The 23,840-nt window shown below is 41.2% G+C and overlaps 1 protein-coding gene across 1 annotated transcript in view; it reads left to right on the top strand.

Annotated features, from left to right (window-relative positions):
* The window catches only part of si:dkeyp-72e1.9 (syntaxin-binding protein 4), a 46,607-nt gene that overhangs the window by 10,667 nt on the left and 12,100 nt on the right, over positions 1-23,840 (top strand). The window contains exons 4-12 of the mRNA XM_041957347.1: positions 2,927-2,996; positions 3,098-3,172; positions 7,723-7,802; positions 9,147-9,270; positions 9,446-9,587; positions 17,267-17,373; positions 17,514-17,655; positions 18,050-18,122; positions 22,036-22,124. Coding sequence (XP_041813281.1) covers positions 2,927-2,996; positions 3,098-3,172; positions 7,723-7,802; positions 9,147-9,270; positions 9,446-9,587; positions 17,267-17,373; positions 17,514-17,655; positions 18,050-18,122; positions 22,036-22,124 — 902 coding nt within the window. The remainder of the gene's footprint in view (positions 1-2,926; positions 2,997-3,097; positions 3,173-7,722; positions 7,803-9,146; positions 9,271-9,445; positions 9,588-17,266; positions 17,374-17,513; positions 17,656-18,049; positions 18,123-22,035; positions 22,125-23,840) is intronic.

The following is a 23,840-nucleotide window of genomic DNA, read 5'->3' as shown; positions in this document are numbered from 1 at the left end:
GCAGGTTTCCTGAATCAGACATCGGACACCTGATGTACACTGTCCTTGACCTGAAAGACACAAAGCCTTTCTCCCTCTTTGTATTTTGGTCTCATGCTGCTGTGGGGCAGATGGTGAATAAGGTATCATCTGAAATTAAGCTTACCGTGCTGTAACTGAACGGGGGGTGCTGTCTTTAGGGCAGAGATCTTAAGGTGTTGAATGGTTAGTGGTGACAAGCCATTCTATGCTTACTAATTGTGACTTGAAGATGTTTTTAAGTCCCACTTCAATAGCTCTGGTGGTCCGTGTTGAGTTAGACTGTATAATGGCTAATATAAAGGCCAACTTAATAACTCTTACTGGCTGCTTTAATTATATCCAGTTCTAGTAAGTAACTGCCTGGGCATTTGGTTTTTACAGGCAGGTCCTGATTATCAAAGTTATATATTTCTGTTTTAATGCAACAGTGGCATGGCACAGTATGCTGAAGTCATGTTTCTCACCTCACTATTAGACATTAATTCATACACAAACAGTAAGTTATTAGTGCAAAACAAGGTCGCTGAAACAGAGACATAGTGACAGTTGCATCAGCACCATGGACAGCACCACAAATCAAACAGGAAGGACTACAACAGCACTCAGCTCATTTTATTTTACTCCCTCATGTATCTACTACTCAATAATGGCACACATACATTGAAAAAGACACAATATTTTTACCAACTAAAAGCAGGAAGACAATTCAGTAAAACAACTTACAGAAAAAAAATATGAAATGATACAACGAATATGACTGTGGCCTGCTTACCACATTGCTTTGGCTCTGGCTTGGCCTAATAAAGCTGCAGCTGGAGTTTCCCAGATGAATGGAATTTCCTCAGTAAACTCTTTCCACTCTGTCTTGCATTTCTTGGTCCTTCTCAAAAGAAAATTGAGTTAAATGAGCTTTCCAGGGGTGTGAGATGCTTCTTTGGTGCTCAGTGAAAATGTTTGCTTAAAGTGGAAAAAGAGTTCTCTCAGCCTTTAACTTTTAACGTTAAATCTGGTGATGAAGGAGCCCTAAACTATATCCAGTGGAAACAATACGCAGCATCACCTTTCACACAGTACAGGGTCTGTTCTGGTACCATGCATTACAAAGGTGTGTTTCTTCTCTGAGAAGGACTGACCAGGAAAACTATCCAAAAGTACCTGTTTGGATTTATACACCTGTAGGTCACCTGGACCTACACTGCTAAATTCTCCAAGACACACAACTGCTATCTGGTTTTGAGGTAGCTGCTGATGGTAAAAATGGCACCACTTTTCCCTGCTGTGGTTGCTGGCTTGGTGTTAACATCAATGACATTATAACGAGTAAAATAGTAAGAACTGGATGTAACTCCAGTTCTATGAGTACATGTGTTGCCCACTCCCTACATGTTGTCACAGCCACAGTAAAGCACATGTTGCATTAATGTCATTTTCATGTCATGGCAGACGTGACATCGGTGACAGAACTGGCATACCGCCCATTCCTATAAGATAATAACAATAATAATGCTGATTATCACATGAGCTTTTGGGCCCGCTCATCTGATTATATCACTGGCATGAAACTGCGGTGAAACAGAATATCTTGAGTGTAATAAGGAATATAACTGAAATGACATCCTGACAGACTGATGACCTCTTGAGTGACAGTGCAAGTATTTTTGGAATGTTTCTCATGTGAGTATGAAAACATGAATAAAATACACCACCACACTGTCATGGCCTACTTTCTCTGTGCCATAAATGATGGATACAGGGCACAGATTACAGGGTGAACCAGACGGCTGTTTTACAAGTGACACTCTTACGTTAATATACAGTATATGTTGACGTAGTGCTGAGGTTGTCCATTCAGTGTACACAAACATCAGCTCGATGTTTGTTATTGCCCATTGAGGAGATATGTTGATTCAAGCAATATCATTATTAACACTTATAATAAGCTATAAGTTTTATCGACCTCTTCCACGTTCTCCAATTTTCTGCCTTTGGCTCGGGAATATGGCGTCCACATTCTGCAACGAAGTACACATTCCACTACACCACACCTGTTTGATTCTCCTAAAAGATCTGAGACGTTGGCAGCCTTCTAGATGTCTGAAACAAGACTGGTTTGCAGTTCCACACATGTGTACAGTAGTTAAAAAGAACAAGTTTGAGCACAGTGTTTTTTTCAGAGGGTACCATCATTTGGGCTTTGCCCTGCAGCATGTAGACAGTAGATCAATGACACATAATCACTGATACAGATCACGTTCTGCCTTTATTGGATCCTATTTTATTCTTTTTTACACTTAGTTATTCTACTTGTTCTGTGCTCTTTAAAGTCTCACCAGATAAGATCACCAGCTAAATGCAAGTTAAAAATGTAACGTGCAAAGCTGCAGTGAGAAGAAGACGGTCACACATAGGTTTAATCCTTATCTCCAAAGTCTGATAGTGCTTTCCAGAAAAGTAGAGGAGTGAGACAGGAGGTAGGAGGATGTGGAGGAAAGGTCAATCCACCATCACAGATCCAGGAGGGGAAAAGGTCGGGACTGGGTGGAGAGATGACCGCGCTGCTGGAGGGAACGTAGAGCTGAGGGTCTGTAGTAGCACATGTTAGCCTTGAGGTTTTGTAGCAGATCTTAGAGTTGAATGTATTATTGTGAAGAATTCTCACACCTGTGGAGGACTCAGTGGTGTCAGTTCATCTTCTGTTTATGTGTTCTGGTTGGAAAGAAGTTGAAGGCAATTATAACTAACAAACCTGCCATGTCAGCACATTATATTCAAATGGAACAAAGATAATAGATATTTGTCCATCTATCCATTGCTCTATACTGTATTAGAAGTTCTTCTTGGAGCTGATACATCCACTACGTACTAGAGTACAAAAATCCCCTGATATTTTTCTGACTTCTGACAGGAAACCTGATGCCAGGAGACCAGATCTTGGAGGTGAACGGGGACAGTCTAGTCGGAGTCACAAGTGAAAGGTAGTCCTGTCCAAGTCCCGCTGCTCGTGATTGACACCACGTGATTGACTGAGGTGATGCTGTAACAATAATGTAACTGTGGTTTTGTGTTTATTTTACAGAGCAGTGGATGTCTTGAGAGCAGCCTCGGCAACCAATCACATGCGCCTTCTCATAGCCAGAGATGAGGAAGCAAAGTAAGTAAATGTCTGTGTATACAATACAGGGAATCCATAATGTTATGATTACTGTTCTCCAAGCTGAAAAATAGTCCATGATTAGATTGTTAACCCTCTGACCGACTGTACCACATCTGAACTATAGGAAGTGGTCTGTATAAAAATGCAGGATCATGTGGAAACCATGGTAACATGCAGTCACATTAGGAAGGGAAATGCAGTTCAACTTTCCACTAAAGGATGGAGTGGATGAAAACAAACTTAGTAACTATTCCCCTGCAATATTATGTTACAAGACATTTCTGTCCTGTTTCTACCTGCCATTAAATGTTCATATTAGACATATGAGGTCCAGGTGCAGCCATGGATGGATATGCTCATCATCAATGTGCCAGTGAATGAACATGAAACAGAGCAGAAGCAGAAGCAACAATGGATCATTTTTGTTTGGTGCGACGTTACCAGAGCCTAGGCTATAATGTCTAAAGATGCCGCTGCTTATCTTGTTCTTGTTCTTATAACCAGTAAATAACAGGGCAAATATATCAGCTGAAGACCTGTTATACAATACATGTAAGACATTGACAGTAGTATTGACTTGGCAACACTGGCATTACTGACGACAGAGGCCTGCAGTATTAGTGTTCAACCAGCTTTCTAATCTGACCACAACCAGTTTGGTGGGAACAAGGTCAGTGCCAGCTGTCGGCTTGGCGGGCCTCATCCTCCCCTCAAATCCACTTCAGACTACATCATCCTGAATTTTAAGTTGACAAAGGTAGGAATGGATTTGCATAATTAAACAAGCAAGACTGTTGCACATGTACGTGTCAGCCCTGATATTTCCTAAAAAATTTTGGTATTTTCTGGCTCTGAACGTAATCCTCAGTGAAAAGACCCTGACATAGGCAGGATTTACACCTCGGCTGTGAGAGAGGATATGTGTCAGAAATTAGAAGTTAATAGTGTTAATAGCTCTGTGACACAGCGAGTAGCAGCCTGTGGGTTTATTGGCCGGATCCTAGTGTGAACTGCACGAGTGTGAGCAAAGTGCCGACGAGTGACATGTTTTCATGATGAAGGTTAAAACGTGAATGTCTCTGGAGTGTAGTTTGGAGGTGATTACCGCTCTTGTGGAGTCAGTGGTGAGGTAGCCTGAGCCCCCCGCCCCTGAGGAGCGACAGCAGACTACAGGGAGGGAGAGAGCTTAACAGAGGGCAGCGCTCCTGATGAGATGAGCCTTGTGTGTTAATCTGTGCTCTGTGCTTTAACTACCCTGCAGGCCGGGGCAGAGGAGCTGGAGGGGAGGAGAGTGGACGGCAGGGAGGAGGGGGATTATGACTCCGAGCCCCCCCCTCCGCCGCTCAAACAGATTTCCTCTACTTCTTTTAAGGACAAATCAAAACTAGCCATGCTTAGCAGCTGTGAGAGCCTTAGTACATGATATAGGAAAATGAAATCACGTTACTATTATCATAGCTGCAGTAAAGCCTAAGATAACCTGCTTTAACCACATCAAAGTTCATGACCACAAACAACAAGATGGAATAAAGTTTCCATTAGCAAGTGTGCTTGCATAGCTCTGTCAAGAAGGAAGAGAGAAAACTGACCCTTGATCCATCAGAAATGTGCCATTCACATTTATGACACAGCTTGTTGATGCTGACAGAGCAACAGAAACAGGTGTTTAAGGGTTTGAGAGCACTCAGATCAGAGGGTTTAAACAGGGAGAAAAACTTTTGTTGTGCACTTATGTGGATAATTGAAAACACGCAAATACATATTGAGCATATCTAAATTTATTTTTGCCCAAATTAAAAATTGTCTTTGTGTCGTATTCATCTCCACAAAGATTAATGTGTTTGCAAAAAATCTCTCCTGGAATCAAAATGTGCTATGACGTGTGTAGAAATGAGACGTTGACTTGTAGAAATGAGACGTTCTGAGCCACAGAGAGTTTATACTGTCGGAGGATGAACAGTGTAGATGAACAGTGAACATCAGACATGTATGTGCACCTGCTTCTGTTACTATAGTTTATAGTAGAAATATGCTTTACCTGTGATCTATTTGCATCCATGGCACAATGCATAATGTACCCTGTTATATAACGAAGCTACAGTCAGATCTCATTGTTGCCAGCTTGGTAAACCAGTGTGTTACACAAACATATTGAAGCTCTTCGTGCCCTGCATTGTACATCTGGAGACAGAATAGTTTGAACTGAAATACTGGACTCTTGGTGAGACTTTGTTTTTAATTACCTCTTCGAGATAAATGCTTGGCCAAGCTCGTTTAATGAGATTCAGTAGAAGAAGCATTTACCATGTTTGTCAGGCCTTAAAGTCCCAGGAAAACAGAGCCCTTAGCTTCTATGTTGTGACATATTTCTGAGTGAGATGGAACTAGTGAACTAGACTTTACGCAAAGGTATTGATTAAATTGTTCATGGATTTGATTTAGTCTGCATTCTTATCAGAGGGCAGAATATGAGTGAGAAATGAATAAATTAGACCTCATATTCAACATATTTTCTTTGGTGGTGTCTCCAAGCTGTTTGAGCTCATATCATAATACCCACCTCTAAACCACGATAGTGCTCTGCTAGCTAGCAGTTTTATATGATGGGCAGGGTTAGCTACTGGCCCCAAATCACATTTGATTGGATAGAGTGATGTATACACTCCTGAGTGGTAACTCATCAAAATCTTATCTTTTAAATCTTATAAACAATGCTTTTTACATCATATATCTGATCAGACCAAGAAATAATATAACAAATAAAAAGGTTTTTTGAGGAGAAATGTTCAATGTAAACGCACCTTGGTACCTTCACAGTTGGGTTTCAGACACAAAAGAAAACGGCACAGACAGCTTTTTGACTTAATTGGCGTCCAAAAACGTGTGCACAAAACCCGCAAAAAACACATGAACAATCAGCAATACCAATCAATGGCAAACGATACAAAGTATTAAAGCAATGACACCCTAGTGTCAAGCTACGTGTCCATTACCACTGGGAAAAAACACTGCGATGATACAACTGGCCGATACAAACAACCACGCCAAGACAACTCGAACAGCTATAGCACAGAAGCAAAACTACGCGCACCAAACCAACCTTCCAAAAAGAAGCCAAATAATCAGCGCAGAAACGGACGAGCCCCCAAATATGTTACGGCCTCCACATTAAACAAATCAACCAAGGCTGTCTAGGGGCAGGAGGCAGCAACATATAAGAAAGGACGCCATGACAGGTAGATGCCAATAGACCCACAAGCTTTATTTCAACCAAATCCCAAACAAACCAAAAGAGAAACAAAAGGGGCTGGAGACTCCGGCCAAAAGGAACAAAAGAAGGGGGGCGTCGGGCCAACCCTACAGCGGATCGTCGCTCCAGACGTCTCCCTCTAACCTAATAAAGACAAAAACTATCATAAATAAAAATGGATAATGTGGCTACCACTGGTCTCCAGCCCAAACTAACAAAACAAACTAACATAACAATTCCAGCCCCTTTTGTTTCTCTTAGAATTCACAAAATGCACAAAAATGCAGAGAGAGAGAGAAGGGAGTATTGAATCGACAGGAGGAGCACACATCAGAGCCAGCAACAGTCGCTTCATAAAGAATCAAAAGCATGAGTGTGACAGTTTGTCAGAAAATAATTATTCCCAGTCATTTCAGTTTGACATGAATGAGCCGGCCCTGCTGGAGGCACCTTTCACCCAATCATCTGTTGCCGCCGGTTATGAAAGAGGTGCAGCCTGAGGTCTTTTTGTGCTGTCCAAGAACAATTTGTGTCCCCATTTACCACGCAGCCAATGTGACCGCTTACCATAATCTGCTTAGAAACACCAGATTCAAAGCATCATCCACAGGCGATATCATATTGTGTTGCAGCTGATAAACTACAACGCAGCAACATGGTGGCAAAAACAGGAATCAGACAAACCGTTTCCTGTCATTATATATTGTTTCCTGTGGAACTCAGCTCATACCTAAGAGTTTCAGCTTATATGTCCATATTGCTATTAACTCATTTTATCTGAGTGACTCCTCATGCCTATATAGCAAAAAACACGTAGTGCATTTTCTTAATGTTAAATATATTTACTGATCTCTACTTGTTCCATTTTTGAGTATCTGACATCATGTGGTCAGCTTTTACAAATTTTGGTCCCCAACATGCTGAAAAGTTTTAGATCCAAAAGAATGAAGATGCCTGAATTTTGCCGGTGCTATGCCCTTTAACCCTCATGAACAGTTAAACACCTGTAAATAGTCTGATGCCTGGCAACACACACCTTGCCACTGAGCATATTAGAAATGTAACCACTGTGTATACACTGGGCATATATCTTATTGTAATCAATCACTTAGATTTTCCTTTTGTGCAGTAAAACGACTATTATTCCATAAATCAACAGATTTTATTGGTAGGTGTCAACTCGAGGTCAGTCTGTTCAGACATTGTCTTTGTCAATATGCTTATGAGTCCATCTTTCCATCTTGTCCATGACTAACTGTTTTCCAAATAATGTTTCTCTTTTGGTTTCCCTGAATAGGAAAGAATTTGCTGAGTTGCTAGAGAAGTATGGATCTAATGGCAGCACAGGATCGACACGCAACTCTCCCATCCAGCAAGGTAGGCATACCCTCCATCGTCCTCTGTATGCCACAGTCATTTTGTTTCCACAAGCAGTAACTGTAATGCAAAGTGGGCAGACGTCCTGCTCGTTTAAATGTATGTGAAGTTGAATTTTTGCGTTCACACACAAATTCTCCTTTGTGTCTCAAAACACAAAATGACCTTTCAACAGAGCCAAAGGGGTAGATGGAGGAAGTCTGCCTTTAAAAATGGCTTATGACAAGTGCATTTGTCCATTACACAATTGCCAACATCTGTTTGAGTCGGGAAGGAGGCAGCCAGCTGGTGCAGATTTGTTAAAACACAGCTTCAGCACGTGTGCAGTCTTGTGTGCTCTGTGGGGACGGTGTTGATACATCAGAGGACATACAAAATGAGGATACATGGATGTAAGGCCTTAAACCTTCAAGTCAGCCTTGACTCGACTTGACCTGAAGTTTTAAACTCAATCTTAATTTTAACACTAATGACTCATCACTTTGCTCTGATTTGTTCCTCTGATTTGTTTGAATAACCTCCCAACTGTGAGATTTCCCTTTGATAGTGAGGACAGGGAGGAAGCAGATGTTCACCCCAGGCAGTAGCTGGAAAAAAAAAAAAAAAATCTGGTGGATGTTTGGGCTGTTTCGGTCAGCATATTCGGCATTATTCAGTGCCGGGAGTCACTCAGGCTTAAAAACAGGACAATACAGGTTCAGCAGAGAGCCTCAGTGCCACTGAGTGCACTCAGTGCTGAAGGCTTCTATTACAGTATATCTGAAATATGTGAAAAATGTATTCCCTGCACTAATCTCCAACAATTCTTGATTTTACCCCCGGAGTCACATGGTGTCCTTTGACACAGTTTGTACTCATGCCAAACAGCGTTGGAAAGCTCAGATTCTGGTGACAGCAGGTACAATCAACAGCAACAACAAATAACCATTTCTGGAATCGTGGCAACTCATCTGTGAAGTCTCACTGTAATCCACTGGCCACAAGAATCTGGTTGCTTGATCAAAGGTCCAGACGATCCAGTCCTGTAACATATGTCATCCCAAATACTGCAGTCTGTTTTAGCATTTCAAATTAGCCAGCAACGTGATGATCTTCAAGCTGCTGTACTCTTTTCAATTGACACCTCACTTGACCAATTAGGATCTTCAGCGTCATGTTCACGTCCTACAGTAGCCAATGAGAGTCCACAAAAACCATTAAATTAAATATATTTTCTTTGTACTCTTTTAGGTTGAGGATATAACAAATGTAATTATTATTTACTCAACACCTCAATTTTTTGGAGTTGGAGTTGTAATTCCTCTTTTCTGTTTTGTATTATTATTCTTTCTTGCCATTCCAAAGGAGGTCGCTACTTGGATAGTACATCATCAGGTTCATCATCTCGCTCCCAGAGTCCTTTGTTGTTGAGCCCAGCAGGCTCTCAGAACATGTACAACAGCAGTGGGCCTATGCTGCGCTCCCTCAGGTAGGATTTGTTTCCACAGGATTCACCTGTATCAACCATGACGCTGCCCTCCTGTTTTTGTTGGAAAATTGTGGCCTGCTAATAAACCCACATTTACAAACTAATTATTTTGTAGCCTGCTCAGAGACGCTGCAGTCACAAAGGCTGATCTGTTTATGTGCCTGTGCGTTCTCAGTCATCCCGGCGAAGGAGTGATTCAGCTCATTTCAGTGGCGCGATCCAGCAGTTTGGGCATCACCATCGGAGGAGGATCCAACAGGCCCGACGGCCCCGCGGTCTTCATCCAGGAAGTGCTGTCTGGAGGAGACTGTCACCGGGTAAGAGATGAGGCCAAGTGAAATTAAATTTGGGGTTTTGCTCTAACAAACTCAGCAGTGTATTGTTAAAGCTGCATTAATTGATTTTATCCACTATGAGATAGAAAAACAGCCAAATATTTTGAAGGACAAACAGTTGTACACATTATATATATTCAAATTTCAGCAAACAGTTGCCTGCTGACACAACCAGCAGGCACACTCCCATGCACTGTGGTTGATGGGGGCTGATCATGTCTGGCTTTACCTCCCATGTTTATGATTGGATGAATTGCATGAGAATATTAGTTCTTTAGCAATAATTTGGCAATCAGACATGTTTAAATCTAATTTAAAATGACTGATGACTGACTCATTTATAACAATGATGATGTCTGCTGCATCAGTCACTGCTGACAAATCCTCTGCAGTCGTGGTAACAACAGTATGAATCATATTGTTCTGTGAGAAACGGGACATGTTCAGTTCAGTATGCTCATTGTATCACGTGAGCAGTATGGGGGGGCCACGAGGATTCCTGGATAAAACATGACATGATGGATGCCGTGCAGCAGTGAGGGACGTCTTGTAGGGAAATGAAGTGAGCATGATGGAGGAAGGTAGAGGAGAGACAGAGGATGTGCAGACCTCTGCAGCTTTGGCCTCAGATTAGTGTAAATATTGCTGAGGCACGCTCAGGTCACAGCCTGCTGATGCTGTTGCTGTGACTCGCTGTCTAAAATGGACTTACAATAGCAGCCTGTCACCTCCGCCCACACTGTGCTCACAAATATGTGTGACCATTCAGACAACGCTCTTCTTGAATTCAAACATCCCGATGCTGACAGAGTTTTAGTGCTATTGAACTGCAAGATGCTGCTTGTTGGCTGCAGCAGGTAAACAAGCAAAATGATCTTAACAGATACAGTATTTTGGGGAAAAGATGATGCGTTTACTCATCAGTTGATTCATATGTCTTATCATTCGTCTTTCACGTCATCCCTTAGTTTTTGTTCCTTGACACAGTTGTAACATGTTTCATCACAGTGTTAGTTTTCTTTTTAGTTGTTTTCTTGTTTCCATATTGGAAAATGTTTGGCAACAAAGATTTTTCTTTGCTTCCTTTTTTTTTAGTTTGCTGTGATGAAATTACAGTTTTTCTCAGTCTCTTTGGTGCTTTTTTTCAGATCAGAATGAAAATTCTCATAACTCATAACCTCCACAACATTTAGTCATTTGTGCACATCATAGTAGCACTTTCACCTTCCGCTGAAGTGATTGCACATGTTTTTGGACATGTTTCAGTTGCTTTCATACAATTCTCTGCTGTTTTAAACATTATCATTTGCTTATGTCACATCAGTCAAAATGAACTATACTCATGGATGCTGAATAGTCATTCCCAATAAAACTAATAGTCCTCATTTTATTGCTTGAGTCATTACATACTAAATTGTTGAACTAGTTAACAAAGTCAAATTCTGTCAAGCAAATTTTATACCTTTCTTTATCATTTTTTCCTGGAAATGTCTCCTAAATTAACAATTATGTGGCCAGACAGACAGGAACGTCTGGATGTGGCAGAATGATTTACCTATGTTCAGTTAGCTGTGATATGGTTCACTTTGTGCACGGCTCTACCAAAAGAGTGTTTCTAATGTTTGTTCTAAATAAGTGACTGCAGTGTATTTTCCTTTTGCACAAGCTGTAGAATTGCAAAGCACATATACAGTAAAAATGTGAAACATACGTATTCAGTGTCTTGTACTCACTTCCTCCTCTAACTACAGCAATGAGTAACTTTACTGTTGTTTTCAATGGTTGTATAGGTAGTGTACAGTGCTGTCTGAGCATTTTCAGGTAGTGTCACCGAGTTCTGGCCTGTTTTTGAAAAACACTGACAGAATAAACTTTCATAATGAAAACGTGACAAAGCCGTTTGACTATCTTGTTCATCCACGATGGTGTCAAGACTTCTCATTTTGATGACACTGGCAGTTTCATTGACATAAATACTTGCATTTGAGGGATGGACTATCCATTTTTAGCAAGTGATGTGCTTTTGCAGGTTAGCCACTAGGTTTTTGCAGTTTGCACTAATTGTTTGAGCAATGTACTAACTGTTGTGCAAATGTTTTTGGTGCTTTTCGCACCAAAGCGATTGAGAGAAATTGAAATACTGCAAACAGTGAAGTAATAATGGAAATTACATCCTTTGACATAATAAGCTAAATGACATTTGAAGCTGTGGTATTTTGTTTGTCACTACTCTCATCATCCTGAGCATCATTCAGCATTATCTTCAGAGACTGAACCACCTGCCAAAAGCATAATGGAGTGCAATACCAAACACCAGTCTCTCAACATTCATGTTCACATTTTCAAACATTTCAAGCACCGTCCACAGAAATGAGTTTTCTTTAGCTGAGAGCAACTCAGCTGTCCTGCCTCAACATTTTGACTTTGTATTGGAGACATTATCTGCTGCCAGTTGATGAAGGGATGTGGTTACTACAGCTAATCTTGCTGGTAGTCTCAGCGTCACAAGGATCCGTTACTACTGCTGAAATAGTGTTAATGGGGAATTAAGTTGGCTCAGTTGGCGGCCCTGCTTATTAGGTTAATAATATTAGGTTAAGAAGCACAGATGTAGTAGTAGTAGTGTAGAGCTATTTGAGCTTCTCTCTACTAGGTAAAGATGCATTTAGTGATAAGGTTCACTAACCCAGAGCTGTCAACATGGCTAGAGCTTCCTAGAGCACCTTTCACAACAAAGTTACACAGTAATGAATGGAAAGATTACAGGACTTCAAATGTAACCGTCTAAGTTATGTTTTCAAGTGATTTAAAGGATGCTTTTAATTTGTCACAATGTGACGATAAATTCCTAAAGGGCAGTTGCTTCATCCTCTAGTTCTTCTCTGTGCATATTTTAAATTGGTATCAACGCAAATGTGGCTGCTGTGTTCGTCATCAAAGCATTCAATGACTAATGAACAAATGAATACAGGAAGCAGTCTGGAAAGTTGCAGACTCTCAAAAATAATAAGCAAGGAGGAGCATAGTGTGCATTCAGCTTAGTCAACACAAGGCATGGAGACTATCATGTGATGTGATGCTACAGCTGTTGCATTTAAATTGAATAATCATTATCTACGACTGTGTGAATTCATAATGAATCCTCTCGACGATAAAACGGCCAATTAGTGCAGAAGTCCTGCATGTGAAAACACGTTGTCATGCTAACACTTGAACAGTCAGTCACATGGGGATTTTGAGGAGTTTTGTAGTGATTACAGAAGCCCAAACTGACTGAGCTCAATCGAATCACAGCTCAAGGTAAAGGAAGTTGGATTTTGATGAATAGGTTTTATTTGAAACAGACTGTGTCCCAGTTCAGAGGCTGTATCCTCCAAAGGGTGAAACTTCTAATAATACTGTCAGTAATGATATCAGTGGTGCTCAGTGGAAGCACACTATGCCAAACATCCATCCTTATTTCTCCTAAGGCGCAGAATATATTCAGTATTTCTCTGTCACATTGAGTCACTGAAGGAAATTACCATAAGGTGACCAAAACAATGCTGTCAGTTCATTAAATCCTGTTGAATATTTAGGAATTCATGCTGGATTAGAGCGAGTTAAACACTGCTTGAACGTTTCTTGGCGTTTGTGTTGTTTTGGTGTCAGTGCTGCTCTATTGGAGGAGTCCCAGAGTCCCAGAGCAGACACACTACACCAAGAACGAAGGTCAGCCATCAAGCAAGGACTCTGCTTAGGGCATCACCCTGCCGCTGCCCCCCCATCACACACACACACACACACACACACACACACATTACAATGCAGAGGATTTTGTCTTGCATGCTGGTAGATGCACACATGCTACAACACCTGCAGTCCCATCCTGTGTGAAGCACTTGGAGTTTTTTTTTTAAGATTTATGTTTTCAGTGGGACTAACAAATAGATAGTTATACTTTTTTACATGCTCAGTAATTTTCTAAAACAGCTGCTCATTGTGCAGTGCAATGTACCAACTCAAACAGGAGGAAATATTTCATTTGTGGTGACTATTTTCAGGGGTGTATTAATCCACATCAGTGCTCTAGTGAGCATTTCCATTAATGGTACAGTGTATATTTAATAGTCGTTGGTCAGCAATTGGAGCTCTGTGGCTTAGAGGAATAAGATATATCAGCCGTTGGATACACACACACACACACACACACACACACACACACACATATACACAAGCACCCCCGCCTCCACACGCAAACACACACACACACACGCTCACACACACTTCTTTTTAGCAGGATGATTTTATTTATTTCATTGTCACATTTCTAGTTTTTTCACATTATTTGTTTTTTTCACTAAGGATGGCCACTAGCTTTGGGCTGAAGGGTCCTGCACAGTGGTGGAATCTGGTGGAGGCATGTATGGTTTGAGGTGTGAGAGAAAAAAGGAAATGTTCCGTCTATCCTCACGGGAAGTTGCTGGTAAACATGACGGATGAGCTCTGCACCCTGGCCTCTGTCTCAGGGAATATAGGGAGCACATTTGTTTGTACTTGATGGAACCAAGACAACAGCTGCTGGACAGTGCAACCTCACAGGAAGCCTTTCAGATGCAAGAGCAATGAACACGAAGACTTCATCATTGTAATGCACCAGCTTGTCAAATTAAGATAACATGCATCAATTATTAGATAAGATAAGAGCAAGGCACAGTTTACTGTCTAGCTATTAAAAATGAATTATAGTTTTTCTTGTTGTTTTGGCGATCAGTAGTGGAGCATAGCGCTCGTTCAGGCGGTGGCTGATGTAGCTTTATGACTGTAGCAACTGCTAATGGTCCACAACATACACTGAAGACCTTTGTTAGCTGCTGGGATGCCAGCTGACTAGTACTGTGGTAATCGTATTCATATGTGTGTAAATGAGTGCATTTATAACCTGAATAGATTGAGAATTCATTCCAAAACTACTAAAATAAGACCCAAGTGGTCATATACTGCAGTCATTGTTTAAATTAGGTCATCATACAGACATTTTGTATAATGACAATGCTTTTATGGTTCAGATTGTCAAATATATACATGGGTAGTATCAGAAAGGTAACATCTTTGAAAAATGATAATATTATCACCTTTGAAGTAGCATCAAACCAGCCAGCACTCACTCACATTGCCTCCTATTTGTTAGGAACAGAGTGAAGGGCAGTCTGAATTCTGATGTTGAATAAGGGCTAACAGTCACAATGTCACACTGACTACATTTACATTCACAAAATATCCCCTTTTTTTGCTCTTATTCAGAAAAGGCACATTCATGCTAAGCTGTTTACGTGGCTAATGAAAATGAATATTCCGCTAATATTCCTGTTTACACACGCACTCTGATTAACGTAATGACATTAATAACGACGTGACTTTCATTCATTCAACCACCTTCTCGAAAAGGTCTGCAGTGCGATATTTGCACAGATCCAAACAGCTGTTGATGTCACAGTCTTTCATAATGTTTCTCCTTCCTTCTCTGAGCTGACTGTAAACAGACCAGACACCATGTGTTGTAGACCGACCCAAGCTGACATGTATTTTCCATATGCTCTGTATATATTTGTCCAATGAACTCTCCTAAAGCCTGATTAATATGTGCAGATCCCACATGTCTTAATTGTAAAAAGCTACTCTCAGAATAAGGCCTATTTCAGAAAATCCAACCAAAATACGCTGTTCACATGACGTGTATAAAATTAGGATTCTTATTGTATTTGGAATAGTAGAGCGTGCATGTGAATGTGGTCACTGGTCCAGTTGGCATGTGCACTGAAACAATCCTATACACCCCTGCTGCTGGCATTTACTGTAATGTTGCCTTTCTTCCCTTTCTCCAGCTTCTTTGCTTCTCCCTCCCCAATCCCATCCTCCTTGCCTCTCTGTCCACCCACTCACTGTCAACTGTGGGCAATACGACAAGGAAAGAAAGAAGGAGAATGAAGGGGGGGCAGAAAATACAGGACTCTGCACTTGTATTTTTATGCTTGAAGAGCTTGTTGCAGATTTTTCTTGTTGCGTATGTCCTGCAAGGTTTTACATCATTTGAATTCAAGATGCCAGTGAATCACAGAGAGGACCTCAGGGCTAACAAAATATCCACTGATCCCTGTAGAAAGTTGTTTGAGCACTGGGTTGTTCACTTTGGCACAAGATGCAAAAATGAGGCTTGTATCATTATTGTGACTTTTTGCTGGAAATAAAAGTTGGATTTTGGATGTCAAGTGTGAAGACAAAAGCCCTGAAACAGAGCAGAAAACAGGCCATGTTCCCACCGAAGACCAAGCATCAGCTCGATGTGTGCGGTGGGTCCACAGAGTAGAGAGGGTGGAACTGGAGAATAATCCGATTCTGTAGAACGGGTGAACTATGAATTACAGACTTTTTGGCTCGTTGCCAGGCGTTTGCAAGCTGATCGTTCTCAGGATGGACTGGGCCTCTTCCACTGGTGACTGATGTTAGATGGGCAAGCTTTGGTGGGCCAGATGTGGCCAGCGGGCCTCAAGTAGACTGTCACTGATTTAAAAGGTCAGATGTGTGTGAACTCATACTAAATGGTGCGTGATAGTCATGTTTTTGTATTCATTTGAATGGCACTGGTTTTGAGCAATACGTTTTGGTCATTGTAAAGGCTGTATGCCCTCACATTTTCACTGAAATGACCTCTCCTTGAGTTTTTAGTCAATTTTTTAGAAAAGCAACAATTATTCACTGTTTTTGTGATTTTTGCACGACCACAGTATAAGTCAATGAACTAAGTAAATAACTAGTATAAAATCTATACATGAACTCTTGTGTGCATGCACTTTTAATGTCTAGATTAGATCATTTTAAACTCCATAACCATGTCCATCCAGCATCTGTAATGAAGGATGTTGTCATGAATGAGGCTGCAGTGACGCAGGCATGCATGCACGAGATTTCATTTGGCCCACTTGTTTTTCACTGACCTACAGACTCAAAATCCCCAATAACAGATGGAGAATGGTACAGGCCAGTAAGACTGCATGCAGCTGTGATAGAGACAGGGCATATTAAAGTAAAGCTGTATGTCCACTCTCTGTCATTAAGTCTCTTTAACTCGCTCAACACTGTGCACTAATGCCAGGCTCTATTACAGCATAGACTGACTCTCTCACCTCCTGTTTTCTGCTTATGGAAGCAGGTTGTCCGTTTCCTCCCAATCCCAACTCTTAATCCCCATAGGAAGCAAGCGAGCATTGCTTCATGCACTGTGATTTGCTGTATGGGATGAGTCAGTTGGGGAATTATGCAGCCATGCATTTATCAAAACTGTAGATAGATAGATAGATAGATAGATAGCAGCAGGCGGCAGAGTATAGAACATAAGCTGTTAACATCTATTAAGGAGGAGTCATTCACTCAAACGGCACCTGCCAATAAAACAAAAAGAAGAAGAAGAAAATCAGAAATGGCAGGTGGCTTACTCCTACTTAATGAAGAGCAAAGTCACACTTTGCTAAAATATGTAACTTTTTTATATACATATAGTTACTCACGAGGTTTGAGAGTCATTTTAACATCTCAGCACTTTGCCATTAAAGGAAAACACGGCACCTGTATGGTTTTGAGCTCAGCATGAATAAAGACCCTCTCACTGTCTCCTTGTTGTGCAGGATGGACGTCTGAGACCCGGGGATCAGCTCATTGCCATTAACAAAGAGTCCTTGATAGGTGTGACCCACGAGGAGGCCAAAAGCATGCTGAACAAGGTCAAATTCAGGTGAGGGCTGCATGTACATCCACTTGCTCATTGAATAACTGTGATCAGAGTAGGAATTAGTCTTCCCTCTTTCCCCAGCTTGTATGTACATCACTGTGTACATGCTTATGTCTTTGTTTTCTTATTTATTGTGCCCCCAGCCAGGACAGCGCAGTGGAAATCGCCTTCATCCCAGGGAAAGGACTTTTTCCAAGCAGCACATCTCTTCACAACGGGATCCAGCGAGCTTCAGGCAACAACTACAACTCTGGACGTTTAAAAGTCCACATCAGATCACCTGAGGTCAGCTGCTCTTTATTTGAGCCATCAAACACATACCAGAGTATGTCAAGGCTTTGAACATTCTGCCAATGGATTCCCAGATTGTGGGACAATTTTGAAGCATCATTTAGCAACAGAAACAAGTACAATAGCAGCAAGAGCAGTGTTTCACTGTGAGCCAAGACTAATTGGGTTTGTGAAGCACATCTTAGATTCCCATAGCAGCTCAGGATGGAAGATAAAAGGTGACAAGAGGATTCTGGTAAACAGTCTTTCTCAGCCAGCAAACTATACTGGACGTAAAAAACAAATATACAGTGCTGATAATATTTATTATCATATATAATCATTGAATCTGAAAATGGAATAGAAAAAATAATTTTGAAGCTTTAATCTTCTGTTTTTTTCTTTGCAGATCTGTACAGAGGAGCCAGCCCCAGTGTCCTCATCTTCTCCTGACATCTGCCCACCAGATATTCATATTTCAGGTAGATCACCTCACTATACACACTCGCTCTTGTATTTATTTCTCCAGCTGTGTCGGGGTGCACAGCGGACTGGTGATTCACAGTAAGATCGGTAGATGCTGGAAATACTCCTGGAGCACCAAATGTGGATTCATCCACTGCTAAAAATAGTCCCCAACAAATGTACTATTTCCTGTTTTCTGGAAATGATTGAGCCTATTTTAAAAATGAAACTAAACTCTCTATTATGAAACTCTCTATTAGACTGCCTATTTGTATAATAAAGTTTAACAAAGCAGCTATGCCATAAAATAACCCTCCAAGTACTATTAAACACCTGCCGAATTAGAGTTTAGATTTTTGTCATAGAGGTCCCTGAAATCAGACTCATCCCTGAATGAAAAACATTCTGAAATATGTGCTCCATCTCAGAGATTAAGGTTTAGGCGGAGAGGAGAAGGTGGGATTTAATCAAAACAACAGCACAGCAGGGGGAATGTGAGGGATCACGAAGAAGTCCCATATTAATAATAGTGGGTGTAGTTCATTATAGACCTTCAGCTTTCAACACCGGTGTTTCTGTATTGGAGAACAAATAAATGACACAATTCACAAGTCAAAAAATAAAAACAGTGGAGGAGAAGATAGACATGGCGGTTCAGTGTTGTGATGGATCAGATCATCTCATCCTCAGTGCTTCTGCACAGCAGCTGCTGTTCAACACAAATGAAAATCTCTGGATGATTAATCAGAATTTAAGGAGATTCTCTAAATAATTAACATTGATTTGGGGGAATGGAATAATTGTTACTGACATCATTGATCCTTTAAAGCTTTGTAGGAGGTTATCTTCATCTGTAGTGATCTGAAACATAAAACATATTTAGCTTTCACACTTTCTCACTGTGTTTCACTGCCCCATGCTCAGTGAGCATAGGAGTCTGATATTACAAAATTCAGAATCCTGATTTGTTTTGCTTATCTCAAGGTAATATGTTAAGGCTGCTGTTTCAGCAAAGAAAACATTATCCTCTAGAGTATTCTGTATCCTTCATAATTCAGTTATGTATAATTGGTGGATCTGTAAATTATCATTAGTTATTTGATCACCCTGGTACGGTTGCTGTCTTGTACAGAGGGGCCGTATAGAGACCGTGAAAGCATTTGATCTGGAAAGAAAGAAATCAACAAAATGCAATCTGGGCGACTGTGAAGAAATAAAAAGTTGATGCAGTGCTTCGTGCTTCACCAACAGAAATGGACAAACGATTATTTTTTTGTTGACATAAAAAGCAAGCCAGTGTGTCTCAATTTGTGGGGACGCACTCACAGTGAAGGAGTCATTACAACTGCATCAACAACCTTTACCACTGTCAATAACTGATGTAATGAATACCCCTGACGTGTCCCACCAGAGAGGTTAAAGAAGGGTGACAGCACTCCACTTTTCATCACTGTAGCCTTTGGTTTCTTTCTATAATATTTTCTCATGTAATAAAAGGAGTTCAAGTCAAAGTGAGATAAGGAGGAGATCGAGAACGGCCATTCCACCTTATCGAAGGCTTTCTCAGCAGCGGGGGAGATAGTCGATACTGGATTATTTTTAGACTGACTCAAGCACATAACGCTCTAACAGTTGAGGATGTATATTTCATAAATCCAGCTGAGTTGGGGTGAATTTGCTTGATAACACTCGCTGTGGATGCATGGCTACGATTTTGGTCAGAATTTTGCATTTGAGATGAAGCTGATGGGTCCAAAATGAAGGGGTATGCTGCTTGTTTGTTTTAAAAACATCTCCTCCTAAAACTTTAGCAGTATCGGGGCAAGGATATTCATAAAGCCTTTATAATACTCCATTCATAGCCAGGTGGATTCCCATTTTTCATCCTTATTCTTCCTTGTAGGGGATTCTGTTTCGAGTAATTCAAACCCTTCCACCTCTTCAGGCTGCAGCTTCTGTACATCTATGTATGTCCCTGCTTGTGTAGTATTAGCAGATACTGACCATGTGTAGAACATTACGTATTATTGACATGCCTCATTCATCTTGCCATTGGCTGAAAAGATTTGTCCATCCTCCTGTTTAATTACTGGTATCAGATTGGAAAAGGTTTGCTCTTGCAGTTGTCTAGTCAATACTTTTCCTCCCCTTCATCAAAGTTGCATATTAGGCTTTTTATTATAAATCTCATGTAAATTAAATTTGAGCCTATCAGAAAAGTGTTTGGGCTGTTTTTATTCCTCATCAATATTTTCCTCAAATTTTAATGACTGTGTATCAGTTGTTTTACTGGGATGCAGTCAGCACACATAAAAACAACGTATTTCTGCAGCTCTAACGTTAAGGGTCCCGGTTGAAAGCCACCCGGCAGCCTGTCCCAATCCTATTGGCCCGGATTACCACAGTCAAGGTTATTCCCTAGGTGCTAGGTGACCACTTAGCTCCCCTCCGGGCTCTTATTGGTTAAGCCAGTTGCTAGCCATGACAGATGTCAGCAGTTTGTGGTGAGGTGAGCAGATACAAATGCTGGCTTTATGTGATTTTATACAAAAGAGTTACATCATTTCACGACAATAAATCATGTCTCTGTTTTCAGGATTATGGGGTTGAAGCCTTGTTAGTTTAATGTCAGTTTAACTGAAGATGCATTAAATTTGTTTTTCCCGCTGCTGGTTAATCACCATCAACTTCACCCTCCTCACTCCTTTTTATTTTCGGTCATACACGCCCATAAACACTCCCCTCCCTGAGCCCTCTGACGGCCTGACCTCACTCGTACAGCATCTCTCACGCAGCGTTTGACCTGTTCTACGCAGCAGGGGGTCTGATCATCAGAGGTCTTCAATCCTGTTAGGGAGATAAACATAGCTGTGTCGATATGTGTGAAACCCTATCTGCACGCAACTGTTACCACCTGGGCTCCGACTATATTGCATTTGATGCATGGCATCAAATTTAGATTGAGCATAAATTTACAAAAATCAATTAAATTGATGAGGTAAAACATTCAGTATGTTGTCTTTCTACTGTTTCCCGTTGAGTTTATGTCAAAAAGGATTAGCACATTATCACATTCTGGGTTAGGGTGAGGGCTATTTATGTTTTAAAACATGAAACCTAATATGGACAAATGGAAAAACGCCTAATTGATAGATTTGTTTCTACTAGAAAGACAACAAATTGTATGATGTGAGCGGTATCTGGGTGTAACCAGTGATTAAAGCACGGCTGTTGTCACGACAGCAGGTCTGTCAATCATCACCGCTAGTCAGGGGTGGGGGTTTAGTGCAAATCCTTTGGGTGGTATGAGGAGGAGGTGGAGGGTAGTCTGTGAAATCAGCTCATCTAGTAACGGGGCGTGTGCAGACGCACACACGGACTCCCGTTGCCTCGGCGAACAGACTCACAAATCTGGGACAGACAAACTCATCAAATTAATATTAGGCATTGGCTGTCTGCCCTCCCCTCTCTCACTGTTCTCCCTCACTCTCATCTATATAATCATCCATCGTTCCTCCACTCCTCTCTTTTTAATCATCTGCTTTTCATCCTCCCACCCAAACACACACACACACACACACACACACACACACACACACACACACACACACACCTCCCTTATCAACACAACCACTCACTTCCACAAAATCCACCGAGAATATCTGCCCGTCCAGTCTGACATTAGAGATTATCCAATGATATTTCTCCTCCTGTTGTTTACTAGGTGTACTGTTGCATCACATACTCTCTTCATTCTGTTTAAAGGCCTGTAGTCCCTCGTTCATTGTCTCACACCAAAATGTAATTCCAAGAATATTTTTTTCTATGTGAGATAGTTTTCAGTCAGTGCTTTCCCAAAACTTGTGTCTGACAGAAAATCAACTATATTTTCTCCCTTTTCTCCACCTCTCCTCCTCCTTCTGTCTTTAGGTTCAACCAGCCAGAGGTCGCCAACGGGGGCCAAACCTAAAATAACACTGGACCCCTACATACGCCTCAAATCAGACAAGTTAGACCTGGTGAGTCCAGTGACTAAAGTCACTAAAGTTCATGCTTTAGGTCGATTTGCTCCATGTGTGCATGAATCCAGCTCTTTCTCTTTCTCCAGTGGCTACAACAGAACATATATAACATGTTTAATGTTCATGCATAATGTGTTCATTAGAGAAAACATCATGTTACTGTAGTTTTATTTTGAATGCTTTCATTTTCTTTCATTTTTGTATACAACCCTGATTCCAGAAGAGTTGGGACTCTGTGTTAAACCTGAAGAAAAACAGAATGCAAACAAGCTGTGTTTAAAGACGATGGTTTTACAAAGTGTTTCTGAGCCGATGAAGAATAACATTTATCCAGTCACGTAGTCACAAAGAGGTGAACCTCGCTCCATCCTCACTGTGAACCACTGAGCCTCTCCGGGATGTCCCATTCACACCAAATCATTATACTATCACCTGTTAGCAATCAACCTGTTCACCTGTGGAATGATCCAAACAGGTGTTCAGACTTCTGCTGCTCCTGTCCCAACTTGTCTGTCGTTTTTGGGTTGTATAACACATCTCTGGATAACTTGTTGGACGCTCCTCTTTTACTCTCTGATGGATCGAGCGTTTGGCCGGAGGCTGATGAAGCTCAGTGGTGAACTGATAAACTTCTGTTGAACTGTGACTGTGATATCATGAGGGTCCCTGTTAGTAGATCTGTCCTGTCTGTTTAGTGCTGCAAGTCGTTTTATGTGTGCTCTAAATGTGGCCGACCAAGCAGCTACAGATCTGTAGCTTTGAGCTAACTCTGAGAAAATACATCAGATTGCATTTAGAGGAAAGTAGAGGACCAAATCTGCCTCCTCCAACAGAAATGTTTGGCTCCCTGAATAAAGCTGACCTGATCCCTTTCATAGTTTGCATCAAAACCTCTACATGATTCATCATACGTGTGCTGTAGATGAAAATATGAATGTAAGACTTATTCGATCCAGTGATATGATTAATTATATTGGCTCTGATTTCCTTCATCATAAAATAGTTTGATAAAGTAACACAGCAAAGTCTAATCAGCATTTTTTTTTCCTTGTGAGTGTAACACAAGTATCTTAGTCCTCCTTATATTATACAGCACAGAAGACCTGGACCATGGTGGAAGCCTGACAGCTGAGGGCTGCAGTGCGTGGTAACTAAAGCGTTATCCCGCGGTGTTCTGATGGTGCTGGTGGAGAGCGCTGTCTCTCGTGGCCTCAGATCATTTTCAGAAGAATCCAGACGTTCAGAGAGCTCTCGTGACCTGTTTGAAATTCTCGCCTTTTAGTGTGTTTCTACATTCACTTATTGAGGTTTTTAAAGAAGCTTCATGATGCAGGTTTACGCTGATGATTCTTCTCACTCTGATTAACTCGCTTGCAACTTTTTCCACAGCTGTAGCATTTTTTCACCCTCACCCCCCGAGCTCTCTCCTCATCTAATTATTGATCTCTCTCTCGCAGCCCCTCGCTGCTTGCTCTATCACACTCGGGCTCTTCATTTGTACACTATTTTTACCCTATCAGCACATTCTGTCCCCGCTCTCTCTCTCACCCCTTCCCGTCTCTCCGCTGATGCTCTCTGTTTTCCTCTGCATCGTTCTCTGCCTTTCTGTCTCTGCCCTCTGTACAGTTTTGGTACCGTTATTCAGCTTTGATTTTAATTTTGTCCAGATCCCGCTGAGCCATAGGTTGACCCTAATCTACCAATTCATTAATG

This window comes from Chelmon rostratus, chromosome 17 (genome assembly GCF_017976325.1).
Source record: "Chelmon rostratus isolate fCheRos1 chromosome 17, fCheRos1.pri, whole genome shotgun sequence".
Classification (NCBI taxonomy): Eukaryota; Metazoa; Chordata; class Actinopteri; order Chaetodontiformes; family Chaetodontidae; genus Chelmon; species Chelmon rostratus.
This window is presented reverse-complemented; position numbering and strand designations above follow the sequence as displayed.